This window comes from Myotis myotis, unplaced genomic scaffold, assembly GCF_014108235.1.
Source record: "Myotis myotis isolate mMyoMyo1 unplaced genomic scaffold, mMyoMyo1.p scaffold_m19_p_5, whole genome shotgun sequence".
In the NCBI taxonomy this organism is placed as follows: domain Eukaryota; kingdom Metazoa; phylum Chordata; class Mammalia; order Chiroptera; family Vespertilionidae; genus Myotis; species Myotis myotis.
In genome coordinates this window covers 31,980,208-31,999,805 of record NW_023416357.1, presented here as the reverse complement: position 1 = coordinate 31,999,805, position 19,598 = coordinate 31,980,208, and the positions used below count along the sequence as shown (strand labels likewise).

The window sequence follows — 19,598 nt, the reverse complement described above, 5'->3', positions numbered from 1 at the left end:
TACTTATATATGTTTGGTGAATATTTCAGGGAAAGAAAAAAATATAACCAAACTTTTCAATCTCCTTCTGAATCTCAACCATCACTCACACGGCATGGCAACTAAACCTGAACTTTGCCAGCAACAGGTTTAATGATACAGTTAAAAGAGGAAAATGCCAGGCTCAAATGAACAACACCTATTTTGCCCCATAAGCTAACACTAATGAAAAGTATCCCCTACAACCAACTACTGAGAATCTGACAGCAAACATGACCCTTAAACAAAAAGGTAAACTAACAAAATAATCATGAGGCCTCAGGACAATCCAATACCTTTGGCTGCAGTTAGCATGGTGGACGCCAGCTCACACTGCTGGGATTCTATGTGGCTTAAAGTGAACCAACGAGGGTATCGGTTGGGAACAACTGACGCAATGTGGTGTGGGCGGGTGAGGTCTCCTGCTGGAGCAGCAGATTCCAATACTAGTAACCTGTAATGAGAAGAGACAGGGCAGGTGGCTCCTGGTTATCACTCATCTATCATCTTTGCCACAGGGACTAGCCTATTGCCAGAGGAGTAGGTAGATGCTGGGAGAACCGGTCAGTCCTTGTGCAGGAGGAGCTGGTACAGCTACACTCTGCTGTCTGGATGCCAAAGTCATCTTGTTAATTACTCATTATCCAAACCTAAGGGATTCCTTTCTTTAATATCGTTCAGAAAATTGCACAATTCAAAGAAATTAAGATATGTAATAATGAAGTATGAAACTCAGTCTTGATGTTTACCTACTTTCAAGTTTTTGAATCTTACCACTCATTAAAAAATAGAAATCAACAGAAAACTAACAGTGAAGTGGATATTAAGACTTAGATTACAACAGTCAGGGATCGGGTGGATAACTGAGCTATATATGCTTAACTTACTAAAACACAACATAAGAGGGAAAGTAAAAAAAAAAAAGACTCCCTTTCCATTACTCATACATTCTAAAAAATGAGTTCCTTATTCCTTCAGGCATTTGTAGTTAGAATAGGTTCTATCATATATATCAGAAGATGAGGAATGCATATGATCCAAGTATTTGTCCTTGACAGTCTCGTATAAATTCCGTGAATTTCCCATTTCAATCAATCTTTGATTAATGTGTTGACAAATAAAGAATAATTATTAAAAACAAAGCGCATGCTTAGTGATCGTCTCCAAATATAACTGCCAAAGAGATCAGTACAATAGCTATAACTGAAATAATTCCTCTACAATCATCAAAACACTGATCTTTAATCAAGTACACCAGTATTAGGAACTACAGAATAAGAGCTGGGGATCAAGAGTTAGCAAGGGCAGGGTGTGAAGCTGGCCTTGGGGCCCCATCCAAGAGCAGGTACTGCTCTGGTAAATCAAATGCCTCATTATCTTTTCCCCTTATCTAGGGACACAGAGATGTTAGCATTAGAGGATGGCAAGGTAGTCAATTAAGTAATAAGCATTTTGGTGGGGTTGCTCTTTAGTTAAAAACACACACAAAAACACCCAGAATGTTCCTGAATTAACAGGCAGATCTTTCCAGAGTTGTTGTAGAAGAAACTAGTCGACCCCCCTGGAAAGATGAGAAAATGAGTGCTGAAAACACCCTTCCCCAGCCCACCACGCCTACTTCCAGAAGGACTAAGCAGCAAGTAAGCTACAGGTCTCTCTTCCTTCCTGTTCCCATGGCTGCCCTAGGAGGTCCCACCACACAGTCCTTTGGCAGGGGGATGGTGGCAGGTAGAAGAGAAGAGGTGGGAAAGCAATTCCCTTGTGCCCTTCTAGTACCCCATGAACAAACTGCCTGGGCAGCAACCAAGCACAATCATAAATGAGTTTCTGAGTGTCAGCCTTAGCATAAGCCAGACCCACAGAGAAATCTTATGCTATTTTCCTCTTAAACTTTACAATGGTCAGAGCAATTGCATCTGGTGGCATCATAACATTAGCATCCTTCCCTTTACACAGGAGCACAACTCTCAAATTTGAATAGGTATAGAGCTGAGCATGTGTCTTCATCTGACAACTTTCGGCTTCCAAACATGGGAATAGGAACTTACTAAGTGTGCTTTAATACTTTGTACGCCATAAGCGTCTATAGACGCAAGTGAGATAAAAGCGTCTTTGGACATGTGGCAGTTAATTGGTTAAAACACAAACCAAGTGGTATAAAATAATTTGGTGGGAAACTTTGCTTGTTAGTTTTAAATTTATTTTTTGGTATTTTGAAAATAGACAAGAGAATTATAAGGTTTCTCTAGTAGGTAAATGAGACTTCACATTGCCAAGGGAAGCATGTGGAACTGAAAGATGTCAGCCTCAGAACACACTGACACACAGGTACACACACACCCTTATCACTGCACCAAAAAAAGGCCTCTGAGAGATGAGGTACACACATAAAAAGGCAAGAGCTTGATTCGAACCCACTGTACTGGTTGCAGACAGAGTCTTTGATGAAAAGTTTCTATGGGATCTAACTATTCTTCGGCACCACAAGCTTTTAGGTTATGTTCATGGTTTGTCTTTAGGTGATTATAATGAGGTCTAATCTGCACTTTAACATAGAAGTGCTTTAATTTTTTTTTAAAGGAAAAAGTTCATGTTTTAAGAAAGGTTGATATTCCTTTCAGGTCCTTGAAGCACAATAGGCTACAAATAATACTGACAAATACATCTTGAAATCACTAAAAAATATTCACCAAGAACAGATTGGCAGTAAAAATAATTATCTGGTGAACTGACTTAAAAGAGAAGTGAAAATAGAAAGGTGAGTGGCAGAGAACATACTCTAATTGTTATTGCTGAAGAGGAGGGGTTGGGGAGGACATGGCAGCAGTCAGTGCTGAGGGGGGCAGATCCTGGCAGACCAGCATCTGTCCTCCTAGTGAAGCCTTCAGCACTAGAAACAGTCCCATCCCCGTCACCCTCCACTGGAGTGCAGGGTATGACAGCAGTCAAAGATACCATCTTCCTTTTAATCAGAAGTCAAACAAGCCCACGGCCCATGAACAAACCACTACACAATCCAAGAAACATATAAATAAATATGTTCTGTACATTTTCTGCTGCCTACAAGAAACATGAATGAATGAGAAATCAGTGAACAGCCATTCCTCCCAGGGGGGAATTTGGATTGCATCTGCCCGGCTGGGCTGTGAATACGTACCGCATTGCTCTCAGTGCAATTTTGTATGCCAATTCAGCATCATGAGGTAGGAGAGAGGTGAAGAGATACTTGGCAAATGTGTGCATTGGAACGCTCTCCCGATGGATTATTTCGCCTAAACCACTATATGGTCCGGCTGTGGGAAGAGAGCATACACATTTTACATTCCTAAAAAAGGAACTAAGACTTCATGTAAAGTATATCTTAAAATTGTTATGTAAAGTTATAACGTATACAAGCTAATCTAGTTAAGAATGTAATCTAAGTCAGCTGTCGCCAACCGGTGGCCCGAGAACCACTGATTGTCTATGAGGTCCGAAAGGTTGGCGACTGCTGATCTAAGTGGCATAGTAGAAGGAATACAGATTCTTAGTCAAAAATGATTCTATAGGCTATGGTATTCAAAGTCGAATTTACTTCAGGAACAATCCTCCAACTGCACCACAGCTGAAATGAGAATCAAAGAACTAAAGGGCAGAGCCTTTTCACATTATAACTGCTTTGGAGAAAGAAACCTTCCAATGTATAAAACCTCACTGAATTCAAGAAACATCCTCTGTACACGTGTATGTTCCAGCATCCAGATTTTCAAATGCACAGATAACTCTGCCGCTTAACTTTGGAACCTGTGCCTGGTCCCTCAGTCTCAAGGGCACAGACAAGCCAAGTTTCCAGAAAAGAGTGCTCTGAAGGGTTGGGGAGGATTCTGAAACACAAATCTCAATACAAAGACTTTAAACATTGTTTCTTCTAATAAGCAGAAATAATGATTCTCAGAAGGTGATTAATAATAAGAGAATAGTTACCCATTTGATACTCACCATAGGCAAAAGAAAAAAAATTAAAGTAACTGAAAATTTACTTTTTGCGCTCCAAAAGACCAATTTTAAAAGCAAAATTACATTGAAGCAGCCAAAATTCATTTCTTAGTAAGCTATGACAGGGATGGTGGCAGAGCTGACTTCCCCTGTGATCTCTGAATGCTACCCTAGGAAGGGCAATACAGACTTTTAAATTTTTAAAGGAAACCACAGTGGTTAGTTCAACTACTTTCCACTTACGTACCTTGAGGTTTAGTTACTGTAAACTGTATAATAAATTAGTTTCCATGTCACCTTTGGGTAAAAACTGTTTCATGATTTCTAGAGTTATGAACCATGACACTACTGCTCAAAGGACATAATGCATTTGTTTTCCCTGAGAAAAAATCAGTCTTGTGAAGAGTTTAAAATGCAAGAAATGCAAAAGAAACGGTGAGAGGAGTTACTGCACTAGCATGGAATAGGAACATTACATATTACATATTATAGATAATTTTAATAGAGGTTATTTTAAAATTTCATTAGTATTTTTGAATTATTTGTTCTAAGTACTTGAAGAATCATATAGTAAACACCATTTTTTTTAACCTAGGTAAATTAAAATACATCCTACATTTCTAATTTTACCAAACCTATTCAACTTTTTCTTGTGTTTAAGATATTTAAAAATGCTTTAATGATCTGGTATTCTTCAAAAGCTGAAATAGCATTATACTAGTAGTTCGACCTTTAGCTCATATAATGAGGCCAAATTATTTAGGTTATTATTATGAACTGAATGCTTGTTACCTCCCACCTCAATTCATTATGTCGAAGTCCCAACTCCCAATGTGACTGTATTTGGAGAAAGGGCCTTCATAAAGATAATGAAGGTTAAATGAGGTCAGAGGGTGGGGCCCTGATCCAATAGGATTAATATCCTTATAGGAAGAGACAGCAGAGCTAGAGCTCTCACGCATGCACCTTCTCTCTCTCAGCTGTCTACAAGCCAAGAAGAAGGACCTCACCAGAAACTGTACTGACCAGCACCTGACCTTAGACTTTTCAGCCTCCAGAACTGTGAGGAGAAAATTTCAACTGCTTAAGCCACCCAGTCTATAGTATTCTGTTATGGGAGCCTCAACAGACTAAGACACTAACTCTATTTTACTTAAGAACTAAATATAGCAAATTTGTAGACTGTTTTTTTCATGTCTCTTCCATTTCATTTCAATGTTTCCCCCTTAAACCATCAAGCTACCTGTTCACTATGCAGGAAAAGCCAGAATGCATAATCGGCACTTTGTTACGACACTTACCAACAAGCAAAACATTCAGTCGGGTAACACCGAATTATTTGTGGCTTAATAATCACTGTAATTCAATAATCAGTGTATTGAATAATGAAAAACTGAAATTTGGTAGTAAGTTCCCCAGAAGTTTCCGACATCTGAGTCTGCTAACTATTGCACCCCTGAAATTCCTGGAGTACATTGATGCATAAAGAAGTTGGTGCCCAGTGCAGTCAACTCAACCATGAGGTGCCTATCTTCTGGAGTGGACAGAAAGGGTTCCTTTCTTTCTTGTTGGACTGTTTCCTGTCCTGCACCACCCACTCTCTGTGGGCCGAGCAGGGATGAGTCAACAACACTCTTCATCAGGCACAGTTCTTACAAAAATATTTAATGGGGAGGTATGAACTAATCAAAGACTAAGACAGTTAAAAATTATTCATGAGTAATGAACATGGAGAACATTTTAAAAGGTAAAATGATAAACAGATATCAGACACCCTCAAGACTGAAAAGCATACACCCTCTTATTCTTCAATGTATTGGAAACCAAAAGCCAGTTACTAAGACTCAGTGACATCATAAAAAAAGCTTATGGTTAATGATTTTGCTTATTTCAAAAGAAATTATGAGAGGAAAGTAAAAGAAAACAGTAATGAAAGAATCAAGATCACTTGAAATTTGCCAAGATAGGCTTTTATGTTTAGAAGAAGAAGAAAAAAAAAAACTTTAGCAGAGTGCTTCAAAAAATTAATATTAGGAATTTTTACCTAAATTAAGCATGCTATTAAAAACATTTTCTCTTTAGAATGCATTTCTAAAACACAAATGTGTATAATGTATTGGTGAAAATATTTCAAATAGATCTTTAGCTTTGGAAAAATAAAAGAGGTTTTGAAATGCTATTTTCTCTAAATCCCTTCCCCATATGTAACAGTTCTGAATATAAGATGAAGACAGCACACTTTTTGAGCCTATCAATCAGAGAGAATCCCATAATAATGACAAGTGTGTACTTGAGAGAGAAGTCATTTTTATCAATTAGACATCACCTAAATTTACCATACTAATTACACTTAGTCTTTTCAAGGAAAAAAACACACAAAACTGTGTTAAAAAAAATGCCAGCCAAATTTGTTAGGCACTTCAGCTCTTAACCTTATGAAAAGAAGAAAACTGGGCTTTGCCTTAGAGAGTCTATGAAACTTTAACTTGCTGAATCTAATCCTAATGAATTCTCTGAAATAATGACTCAGCACAGTGGAGATCCACTCCTGCAGCTTTCAGTCCTTTGTTAGCATGTGCAAATGACATATTCAAAACCCAGACGTCATGTAATAGCCAATAATTCAGAGGAATGCCAATCAATTTCCATTATATTATTTAATTGATCCAGCAAAGAGGAATATGGCTACCAGCAACAGCTCACTAAATATCAAACTTGCATTTATCTCAGGAACAACAAGCCAAAATAAAAACAGTCCTTTTCAGAGCTGGTGGCATTAAATGGGGCTCATTTCTAATAGGTTATCCTATGTGACCACCTAAATAAAATGATATAAATCTGAACATCTGTATTTTTTTATTAAGTAATACTGTAATTGGATAATGAACACTCACTGACCATACTACCAGGATAACCACCATATTAAATACATTCAAACCTTACTTCCAACATAAATAAAATTGGCTAAATAAGTGGAAAATCTCTTTATTAAACTACCTTCTAATAGGAAGACTGCTTGCTTTCGAAAAATTTTCACCAGTGTGTCATCCAATTCAATTTCCTGAAGTTTAGAAATGAGCTGCTCCTCATTCCGGCAAACCTTCTCTTGTGTGTACAGCCCATCAGGCATGATACGCTGCTGTCCCAGCCCTATCAGGGCTACCTCCACAGCTAGTGTTAAATAGGATTCCCCTTCTTCTAAGAATTTGTGTGCAGGTAGATGCTGGTATTCCAGAGATTTGCACTGTCCCATATTCTCTGTAAAATGTCACAAAAGAAATCAGAGTTCAGAAACAACTATCTCAGGTACAAATATTTATTTTACCCAGTACTTGTAAATGAATTATTGACTTAATTCCAAGAAGACCAAAAAACAAGTGTATAGCTTTCCATTATGTTTTCTAAATGAATAACTAGATGTGTATGCTTTGGGGGATAGAATATTACAAATATTTTTCCCATTGAAAATGAATCACCAAAGAAAACTATAAATCTAAGAGGAGATACTAAGAATACTTAAGAATGAGAAAACTTTTAATTAAACAAGTGTAAAATTATATGATGACTGCAACAGTTACCAATTCTTAAAAGCCTCACAATAAAAAAAGTTTGCATACTTTTATCACAATGTTAAAATCTATACTAATAAAAGGGTAATATGCTAATTAGACCAGATTGACCAGACATCTTCCAGATGCCTGACTTCCTTCCGGACAAAGCCACGGTGGCGGGGGCTGAGGCAGAGGCGGTTAGGGGTGATCAGGCCGGCAGGGGAGCAAGCAGTTGGGGGCAAGATCAGGCCAGCGCAGGGGAGCAAGCAGTTAGGGGGCAATCAGGCCGGCAGGGGAGGGCACTTGTGGGTGATCAGGCTGGCAGGAGAGGGCAGTTATGGGTGATCAGGCAGGCAGGCAGGCAATCAGTTAGGGGCCAGTGGTCCCAGATTGGAGAGGGTGCAGGCCAGGCTGAGGGACACCCCCCTCCCATGCACGAATTTCATGCACCAGGCCTCTAGTTTATTATAAAAACAGTAGAGAATACAACACATGTAACCCAATTTCAAGGGCCTTTTTGTTATCAAATAAGTCATCAGTTATCACAATAGTAATGATTCTTTGAGCATTCTCTTATCTCTGTTTCCATTATAAACTTTAACAAACTTTCAACCACTGAACTCCCAAGGAAAGCACATTCACAGTCATACCTTTTGCCCTCCCAATAGTTTTGGGTCACCCATAATCCATGGAGGTAACCACCACAATAGACAATATGGAGGGAAGATAATAAACCCTCTGAGCTCACCCAAACCTGGGAGCAGCAAAGGGACAATCCTTTCTCACTCCCACATTATGCACATCCTTATTGTATATCTTTATGCTGGAAAACAGTCATCAATGCAAATAAATTCTTAGATGCACAACCACTGACTAGAAGAGAATAAATATGCCTAAGGTTCTTTATACATGCTGTCAACTGTCGAATCTGAGCCTGCCTGAAAAGCGGAGAGTGCCTATTTCCTTGCTCTCTTGCTAGCTGTAGATATTGTTAACTGTATGGGTTCATAAAACAAACTGTGAAGAAAAATGACCACTGCCATTCAGAGTTTAGAAAAAAGGGCACACGAGACCAATGTCAAGGTTTTACCTGTGAAACTGGAGAATCCAGGGAAGCTTTCATCGTCCATGTGGCAGGCTTCCATAAGGCTGCTGAAAAGAGTGCCCACAGGGTCCAGAGGGTGTCCAACCCAGCCCTCCAGATTGGTTATCAAGGTTATGCTTTTATGGGGTAGCTCTGTGTAAGAAAAGGAAATTGAGAGATGAAAAGAAGTAAAGGGAAGAGAGGCTTTGCCATTTAAAGCAGCATCCTGACAAATTAATACTGAATTAAATTAAAAAACAAAGGTACATATAATCCCCAACTTGTGAACTATTTTGAATTCGGAAGATTCATCTATAAATCAATGTAAATGGTACTAACCTCCTAGGAAAGCTCCCAAACATCTATTTAATTCATGTGCCCAGGGTACAGTGTTAACATTGCAATGTACACTTTTAAATTATGTTGTATGAGGAAATGTCAATTCCAAACTGTCACCTGAGAAGCTAGGGACAATTCCCCTCACTTCCTAAGAGTGACATTAGAGAGGACTAAAAAGTTGACCCCAGAATTACCACTGGATAACGCTACAATTTTATTAAGAAGATGCTCTCAGAGTCAGTGCTCACTAGATCACCTAAGCTGGAGACTAGAGGGCAGTTGTGGCCTGGGTCAGACTTGGACTCCCCCATGAATATTATTAGCTTACTTCCCTATCACCTTATGAAATTGTTCTTTATCATGGATCAGTGAGCCATTTAAGGGAGGACCTTTGCCACAAAAAGGAACTATAGCAGAAGATAACGTATCATTTGAATGAAACATATCCCTTTCATTTTTCACAGAATGTTAGCACTTTCAAGTTCTTCAGTTAAATTACAAAGTGCTGGAAAAAAGCTGCAAATATTTTAAAAGACATATTCCATTGTTGTAAAAAATGCAACATTTTTACATCTTAGTGTTTACTAAAGTAATAAATGGTAACAGCTCCTTCTTAAATGAACATATAATAAAATCTATATACAATCTTATATAATAACAGCATAGTATGCAAATTGCCCCCTCAACTGGAGTTCTTCTGGGAGTTTGACCAGGGGGCGGACCGGCTTGGGGGAATTTCATGCACTGGGCCTCTAGTATAAAGTATATAAGAAAAAACTGCTTGTAAATTGCTAAAGAGCCATTCCATGAATCCAACATTCCTTTAGAAGTTTTCTGGTTTGGACAATCAACTATCAGTACATAAAAATAAAGTATGGCCTGCCATAATGTATTAAAATCTATAAAAGTTTGGTCCTAGATTCCTTGGAAAGGTCTTTCCCTTTGGTTTCTGTCACTAGCTTTCATATACATAACCAGTATGAAAAAAAGAAATATGGAACAACCAAATCTATATGCTTGATAGGAAATTTTATATATATAAAATTTATATATATATATAGAAAGGAAGTGTTGTGCTTATACAAATAAATCTACTGTCAAGTGATAGAAACTGAGGATAAAATTTTACAAAGTATTTCCTATATGTACTTTCTTTTCACACAAAAATTAGTGAAAAAACACAGAAATGGGAGAAATAAAATTTAAAAAGTAGTTTTTTAAAAACTGAGAAGTTGACCCGGGCACGGAGCCCACGCCATCTTGAAGGGGAGAGTGGCCTCTTTTAGGAACTCATTAGCACCACCACCCAGACAGGCCTGGATACTGCCCGCAACCCAGCAGCCACTCCAGCCAAAATCCTGCTGTCCACCTGCAGACTCGCAGACCCTGGGATCTCCACCTGGAAAGGAGCACTGCGCCCGCAGCAGTAAGTGCAGCCTCCACCTCCCCAGTGGCAGACCTCGGACATTGCATTCGTGCGTCTCCAGCGCACAGGTCTCCGAGGCACACCACTCCATAGACTTCTCTTAGGAGTCACTGTAAGCCCCAGCTGGGTATGATTTTGTACAGACACAGGCGCACTGCCCCCCAGTAGAAATTCTGAATTCCCTCTGCCTGAATAATTGCCCACACACACCCAGCTGCGCAACTTAAGCGCCAGGGCCCTTCAGCGCCAGGGTCCCTCAGAATGCGTCAGAGTTCAGCGCCTGGCCAAGGCACTGCCACAGTTGCTCACTCCCCCTGAGCCCATCTATCCACAGGGCACTTTGGGAAGCCACAGTGAGCCTCTGCTGGGTCCGATCTTGGACAAACAGGGACGCACTCCCCTGGGCAGTAGAAATTCTGATTTCACCCATCCTGGATACCTGCCCGAAGACGCCTTGATTAAGCGTGCCAGGACCCTTCAGAGTGCTTCAGTGCGCCTGCACTAGCAAACTCACTGTGGGTGCTCCTGTGTGCCACCACCAGGAACGCGCGCCTATCCACCACAGGTGCATCAGCAAAAACTGAGTTTCCCGACCCCACAGCTGCAGAACTCTGCACACTACAGTTGCATGCTTTTCCAGCGTGTAGGTCTCCCAAGACCAGCAGCCCTGGGGCCCCGCTGTGAGCCCCGCTGGACACACACTTAAACAAACAGGGGTGCATTGCTGGGCTGTAGAAACGCTGAATTCCCTCTTCTGGGATACCTGCCCACAGACACTGCAATCCAGTGGCTTCAGTGCCAGGGCCCTTCAGAGTGTGTCAGTACATCCTGCTAGCAAACATACCACAGGTGACCCTGTGAACTGCTGCTGGGATTGCGTGTATCCAACCACGGAGGCAGCAGCAAAAGTTGAGTCTGCCCATCCCCACAACTACAGAACTCTGGACACCACAGTCACGCCTTTCCAGAACACAGGCCTCCTGAGCCCCACCACCCCAACAGATGGTTCCTGGGTGCCACTGTGAGTACCGGCTGGGCACGCATTCAACCAAGGGCACAAGACAGCAAAAATTGGGACACCCCATCCACGGCTGCTGACTTCTAGACACCTCAGTTGCGCCTTTCCAGCTCGCAGGCCTACATCAAGAGAACCCAAATAGCTCAAGTAGGGAGCTACACTAGACTACTAAGCCCAGGTCACACCAGTAGCACCATACCCAAAAGAAACTGGGTAGCGAAGCAATCAGAGCTACAATTAAAACATTACAGCAAAACATGGGAAGAAAAAAAGCAACCCACAAAGGAAAGAAAAAGAGAAATCACCAGAAAGGGAGTTAAATGAAATTGAGGCTACTAACTTATCAGAGAAAGAATTCAGAGTAATGGTTATAAGGATGCTCAAACGCTGGATGACAAATACACACAACTCACTGAGAATTATAAGGAGCTGAATGAGAATGTCACCAACATGAAAAGGAACCAAGAGGAAATGAAGAAGGACATAGCTGCAATAAAGAACACAATGGAAGGCTTAAACAGCAGACTAGAAGAGGCTGAGGACTGCATCAGCGAATTAGAAGACAAGGTAGGAAAAAACACACAAACACAGGAGCAACTGGAAAAAAAACTTAAAAAGCAAGAGGAGAACCTAAGGGAGCTTTGGGACAATGCAAAACGAAAAAACATTCACTTAATAGGGGTACCAGAAGGAGAGGAGGAGAAGCAAGGAATAGAAAACCTGTTTGAAGAAATAATGACAGAAAACTTCTCTGATACTGGCAAGGAAAAAAACTACACAAGTCCAAGAAGCACATAGAGTGCCAAACAAGATGAACCCCAAAAGACCAACGCGAAGACACATCATAATTAAATTGGCAAACACCAACGACAAAGTAAGAATCTTAAAGGCTTCCAGAGAGAGACAGAAAGTTACCTACAAGGGATCTCCTATTAGGGTATCAGCTGACTTCTCAACAGAAACACACCAGGCAAGAAGGAAATGGAATGAAATATACAAAGTGATGCAAAGCAAGGGAATGAATCCAAGAATACTATACCCAGCAAGGCTATCATTCAAAATTGAAGGTGGAATCAGGAGCTTCACAGACAAAAAAGGGCTAAGAGAGTTTATTACCACCAAGCCAGCAATTAAAGAAATGCTAAAGGGACTGCTGTAAAAAGAAGAAACAGAAAGACAAGAAGAAACACAAACATTAAGAATAAAAATGACCACAAACAAGTACTTTTCAATAATAACATTAAATGTAAATGGATTAAATGCTCCAATCAAAAGACACAGGATAGCTGAATGGATAAGAAAACGTGACCCATATATTTGCTGTCTGCAAGAGACCCACCTCAGAATCAAGGATTCACACAGACTGAGAGTGAAGGGATGGAAAAAAATTTTCAGGCAAATGGAAATGAGAAAAAAGCTGGGGTTGCGATACTTATATCTGACAAAATAGACCTCAAAGTAAAGGCCATAACAAGAGATAAGGAACGCCACTACATAATACTAAAGGGAGCAATTCAACAAGAAGGTGTAACTCTGGTAAACATATATGCACCCAAATACATAAAACAACTTCTGGAAGATATCAAGGGAGAGATCAATAGCAATACAGTCATAGTAGGGGACTTTAATACCCCATTGACACCAATGGATAAATCCTCTAAACAAAAAATCAGCAAAGAAACAGCAATCCTAAATGACTCACTAGATCAGATGGACTTAATTGACATCTTCAGAATATTTCACCCCAAAGCTACAGAATATACATCTTCTCCAGTGCACATGGGACATTTTCAAAGATAGACCATATCTTAGGACACAGGCAAAGTCTCTTCAAATTCAAAACAATAGAAATCATAACAAGCATCTTCTCAGATCACAATGGCATAAAACTAGAAATCAACTACAATAAAAACATTGAAAAAAAAATCAAACACTTGGAGGCTAAATAGCATGCTATTAAACAATGACTGGGTTACCGGAGAGATCAAAGAAGAAATAAAAAGCATCCTGGAAACAAATGACAATGAAAACACAACAATCCAAAATCTATGGGACACAATGAAAGCAGTCCTGAGAGGGAAGTTCATAGCTCTACAGGCCTACCTCAAAAAAACAAGAAAAACTGGTAATAAATGATCTAACCACACAACTCAAAGAGTTAGAAAGAGAGCAACAAGAAGAGCCCACAGTACCCAGAAGGAAGGAAATAATAAAGATCAGAGCAGAAATGACATAGAGACCAAAAAAAATACAAAAGATCAATGAAACCAAGAGCTGGTTCTTTGAAAGGCTTAACAAGATTGATGAACCTCTCGCCAGGCTCACCAAGAAACAAAGAGAAAGGACCCAAATAAACAAAACCAGAAATGAAAGAGGTGAAGTAACAACAGACCCTACTGAGAAACAAAGGATTGTCAAAAAATACTACGAACAACTCTACTCCAACAAACTGGACAACCTCGATGAAATGGACACATTCCTAGAAAAATACAAGCTTCCAAAATTCAATCAGGAAGAATCAAAAAACCTGAATAGGCCAATAACTACTGATGAAATTGAAACAGTAATCAAAAAGCTTCCAGCAAACAAAAGCCCTGAACCAGATGGCTTCACAGGGGAGTTTTACTGAACATTCAAAGAACTAAAGCCAATCCTTCTCACACTATTCTAAAAAATTCAAGAGGAAGGCACACTTCCAAGCTCTTCTATGAAACCAGCATTACCCTAATCCCAAAACCAGATAAAGACACCACAAAGAAAGAGAATTACAGGCCAATATCCCTGATAAACATAGATGCTAAGATCCTCAACAAAATTCTAGCAAACCGGATCCAGCATTACATTAGAAAGATCATACACCATGACCAAGTGGGATTTATTCCAGGAATGCAAGGCTGGTACAATATCTGCAAATCAATAAACGTGATACATCACATAAACAAGCTGAGAGACAAAAATCACATAATCATATCGATTGATGCAGAAAAGGCATTTGACAAAGTTCAATACCCTTTCTTGATAAAAACTCTCAGCAAAGTGGGGATAGAGGGATCATACCTCAACATAATAAAAGCCTTATATGACAAACCTACAGCCAACATCATACTCAATGGGCAAAAACTAACACCATTTCCCTTAAGAACAGGAACAAGACAGGGATGCCCACTTTCACCACTCCTGTTTGACATAGTACTAGAAGTGCTAGCCAAAGCGATCAGACAAGAAGAAGAAATAAAAGGCATCCAAATTGGAAAAGAAGAAGTAAAATTGTCATTATTCGCAGATGACATGATACTGTACTTAGAAAACCCTAAAGACTCCATCAAAAAATTATTAGACCTAATAAATGAATTTGGCAATGTAGCAGGATACAAAATTAACGCCAAGAAATCTATGGCATTTTTATACGCTAATAGTGAACTTACAGAAAGAGAAATTAAAAAAACAATCCCATTTACCATTGCACCAAAAAAAAATTAAGATACCTAGGAATAAACTTAACTAAGGAGGTAAAAGACTTGTACTCAGAAAACTACAGGACATTGAAAAAAGAGATAGAGGAAGACATAAACAGATGGAAGAACATACCGTGTTCATGGATTGAAAGAATCAACATCATCAAAATGTCCATACTACCTAAAGCAATCTACAGATTCAATGCACTCCCCATTAAAATACCAACAGCATATTTCACAGATCTAGCAAGAACTCTCCAAAAATTCATCTGGAATAAAAAACAAACAAACAAACAAACTCGAATAGCTGCTGCGATCCTGAGAAAGAAGAACAAAGTAGGTGGGATCTCAATACCAGATATCAAGCTGTATTACAAAGCCACTGTTCTCAAAACTGCCTGGTACCGGTACAAGAATAGACATATAGACCAATGGAATAGAACATAGAACCCAGAAATCAACACAAACCACTATGCTCAATTAATATTTGACAAAGGAGGCAAGAACATACAATGGAGTCAAGACAGTCTCTTCAATAAATGGTGTTGGAAAAATTGGACAGATACATACAAAAAAAATGAAACTAGACCACCAACTTACACCATACACAAAAATAAACTCAAAATGGATAAAGGACTTAAATGTAAGATGGGAAACCATAAAAATATTAGAGGAATCCACAGGTAGCAAAATCTCAGACATATGCCAAAGGAATTTCTTCACTGACACAGCTCCTGGGGCAGGGGTGAGTAACCTTTTTGTGAGTGCGTGCCAAAACCAGCAAAATCTCTGACTCAAAATTCTGCGTGCCAACCCTAATTTTTTGAGAATGTGTTACACCTACTTGATATCTCTTAAGGTGTACATATGTGAAGAACCTTGAAGAAATAATAAAATTAATTCGAGCGACAAAAACACAGTATATGATGATGAAAAATACATTTATTTTTTAATGTAGACATGTATACTGATAGTCCGACAGAAAACTTTATGACTCCATTTGATATTATCAGTGGGACTTTTGCTGCTGCATCACTGATGATAGAGATTTTACATCAGGTTTATATTTCGTGACCTTCAGAGATATGCACGAGCTACTACTTTCATCCGTCAGGCTACTCCTATTATGAGACTTAACAAAATTCATCACTGAGAACAAAGATTCAAAAGCGTATGTGGATGAAAACATGGAGAGTAACGCTCTTGCAAAGTTTTTTAAACAGAAAAAATTTTCTGGAATAGCATTCCAAGTCCTCAATAGTTCGTTTTCGACACTTCTCTCTGGTACTTCCGTCTCTAATCACTTTTTTTCAATGTTTTCCAAGTCAACTCTAAGGTCAATAAATTTCTGCTTCCAAATTGAGCTACTCTGAAATTCAATCAACTGCATTTCAAAGTCAGCTATGTCTATGGTCTTTAAGATAACTTGTTATGTAAAATTATTTATTTATCTAAGATGCACCTACACTGAATTTATCTGAAAAATAAAAAAGTTGATATTAAGAAAATAATTGTAAATGGAAGATTATAAGAGAGGGTTTCGCATGCCAGCCAAAGTTACTGGCGTGCCATGTTTGGCACGCATGCCAGGGGTTGCCCGCCCCTGTCCTAGGGCAATGGAAACTATGGAACTATATCAAAATAAAAAGCTTCTGCACAGCAAAAGAAACCATCAACAAAACAACAAGAAAACCTGCCGGGGTCCAACCCCAGCAGGTCCAGGGGTCCCCAAAGGTGTGGACGGAGTCGGCGGAGAAGGAAGGACACGGAGACAGCGTTCAGTTGATCAGCAGCCTAGCCAGGATCTCTAGCCAGGATCTCCAGCCAAGTTCTGGTCTGGATCTCCAGCGAAGTTCTGGCTAGGATCTGCAGCCAGGGTCTGTGTCCATGTTCTCTTGCTAGGTTCTTCAGGTTCTCCAGCCAGGTTCTATAGCCATGTTTCCTCTCTAGGTTCTCCAGCCAGGTTCTGTCCAGGTTCTCCAGCCAGGTTCAGTTACCAGGTTCTAGTCAGGTTCTCTTGCCAATTTCTGTAGTCAGGTTCAGTCCAGGATCTTTTGCCATGTTCTCTCCAGTGAAGTTCTTCTGTCTCTAGAGAACGTTCTGTGTAGGTTCTGTGCCTAGGTTCTGTCTCTCTTGGTTCTGTGTTCTAAGTTCTGTCTTCTTACAACTGTATTTATACCAGTTGATTCCAATCCTATCAATCTCTATTACAAAGGTTAGGGCGTTTCTTATCTCCATTCCAGGGAGTAAAGATTATGTAGCTTAAGCATGATTGTTCATAGTTAAAGGGATTAATTACCCGCCTGGCACTTAGTTGAGGGGTTTTATTCCCTCCCTAACTTCAGGGGAAAATCCCTACCTGGGGAAACAACCTTTCTCAGAGACCTTGGTTAAAACACATAGTGCCAAGAAGGTAGGCAAACATATTAAGAATAGTATGCCATATATGCCAGGTCCCTTGAAACAGCAAGCATGGACCGGCTCCCAGCAAAAACCCACTGCATGGGAGAACATATTTGCCAATGATATCTCTGATAAAGGTTTAATCTCCAACATTTACAGGGAACTCATACAACTTAACAAAAGGAAGATAAGCAACCCAATCAAAAAATGGGCAACAGACCTAAATAGACACTTTTTGAAAGAGGACATACATAAGGCTGAGAGACATATGAAAACATGCTCAAAGTCACTAATCATCTGAGAGATGCAAAATCAAAACGACAATGAGGTACCACCTCACACCTGTCAGAATGGCTATCATCAATAAATCTACAAATGACAAATGCTGGCGAGGATGCAGAGAAAAAGGAACCCTCATTCACTGCTGGTGGGAATGCAAACTGGTGCAGCTACTGTGGAGGACAGTATGGAGTTTCCTCAAAAAACTAAAAATGGAACTTCCATTTGACCCAGTGATCCCACTTCTAGGAATATATCCCAAGAAACCAGAAACACAATCAGAAAGGATATGTGCATCCCTATGTTCATAGCAGCACAATTTACAATAGCTAAGATTTGGAATCAGCCTAAGTGCCCATCAGCAGATGAATGGATTAAAAAACACTGGCACATCTACACAATGGAATACTACGCTGCTGTAAAAAGGAAGGAACTCCTACCATTTACAACAGCATGGATAGAGCTGGAGAGCATTATGCTAAGTGAAATAAGTCAGTCAGAGAAAGATAAATATCACATGCTCTCTCTATTTGTGGATTATAATGAACAAGATAAACCGATGAACAAAAACAGATGTAGAGACAGAGAAACATCGATCAGATGCTCACAAGTCAGAGGGAAGGTAGGGGAGGGAGAGGGTGAGGGGAAGAGATCAACCAAAGGACTTGTATGCATGCATATAAGTATAAGCGATGGATGTGGACAACAGGGGGTGAGGGCAGGATTGGGGGGATAAGAGGACATTGGGGGGGATAAGGACACATTTGTAATATCTTAATCAATAAAGGGAAAATAAATTTTTTAAAAATATATTTTATTGATTTTTTTACAGAGAGAAAGGGAGAGGGATAAAGAGTTAGAAACATCGATGAGAGAGAAACATTGATCAGCTGCCTCCTGCACACTCCCCACTGGGGATGTGCCCGCAACCAAGGTACATGTCTTTGACTGGAATTGAAGCCAGGACCCTTGAGTTCGCAGGCCGACACTCTATCCACTGAACCAAACTGGCCAGGGCAAGGGAAGATAAATTTTAAAAAAAGAAACATGATGCAATTTCAGACTAAATTAATAGAAGTGAAGTGTCTGAACAAAGGGAAAAAAAATTGAGAAGTTGAACTAAGTGAAATAAGTCAGACAGAGAAAGATAAATTCCATATGATTTCACTCATATTTTTAAAAAACTGAGCTCCCGCCAAAACTGGTTTGGCTCAGTGGATAGAGCATCGGCCTGCGGACTGAAAGGTCTCAGGTTCGATTCCGGTCAAAGGCATGTACCTGGGTTGCGGGCACATCCCCAGTAGGAGATGTGCAGGAGGCAGCTGATCGATGTTTCTCTCTCATCGATGTTTCTAACTCTCTATCTCTCTTCCTTCCTCTCTGTAAAAAATCAATAAAATATATTTTTAAAAAAAACAAAAAAAACTGAGCTCCCAAATACAGAGAACAGATTGGCAGTTGCCAAAGGTGAGGGGATGGATGAAATAGAAGGTGGTCAAAAGGTAAAAAATTTCAGGCATAAAATAAATAAGTCATGAGGATATAATTTACAGCATGGTGACTATAGTTAATAATACTGTATTGTATATTTGAAAGTTGCTAAGAGAATAGATCTTAAAACGTCATAAGAAAAAATATTTTTAACTACATGTAGTGATGGATGTTAACTAGACTTATTGGGCTGTTCCTTTTGAAATATATAAATAGTGCAGTATTATATTGTACACCAGAACTAACATAATGCTAAATGTAAATTATATATCAGTTAAAAAACAGAAGCTGACATATCATGCCATATAGTATTAAAAAATGTACAAAATAATTCATTTGCCAATCTTGACCATGTAATAAGTAACTGTATTGCATGAACAACAGCTATGAAAAAGATATTCTTTAAATACTGACAGACAAAAAAGTAGAGAAAAATATAGGTATAGATATGTAATCCCAGAATACTTAAGAATAATCGGAAATAAAGTTTTTCATTGCTCCCAGGATAAAAGGGAAATGTGTCTAAGAGTGGCCTCAAAGATAACCAAATGAGTTTAAT

At 39.4% G+C, this 19,598-nt stretch overlaps 1 protein-coding gene across 6 annotated transcripts in view; it reads right to left on the bottom strand.

Annotated features, from left to right (window-relative positions):
* Nucleotides 1–19,598, bottom strand: part of ZSWIM6 (zinc finger SWIM-type containing 6) — a 217,013-nt gene that overhangs the window by 6,548 nt on the left and 190,867 nt on the right. For 3 of the 6 annotated variants that reach the window (XM_036309319.1, XM_036309323.1, XM_036309318.1), the window contains 4 exons: nt 8,635–8,781; nt 6,991–7,251; nt 3,176–3,311; nt 315–472 (listed from right to left, as the gene is read on the bottom strand). In XM_036309319.1, coding sequence (XP_036165212.1) covers nt 315–472; nt 3,176–3,311; nt 6,991–7,251; nt 8,635–8,781 — 702 coding nt within the window. The remainder of the gene's footprint in view (nt 1–314; nt 473–3,175; nt 3,312–6,990; nt 7,252–8,634; nt 8,782–19,598) is intronic. The other 3 variants (XM_036309321.1, XM_036309322.1, XM_036309324.1) reach the window with 3 other exon arrangements.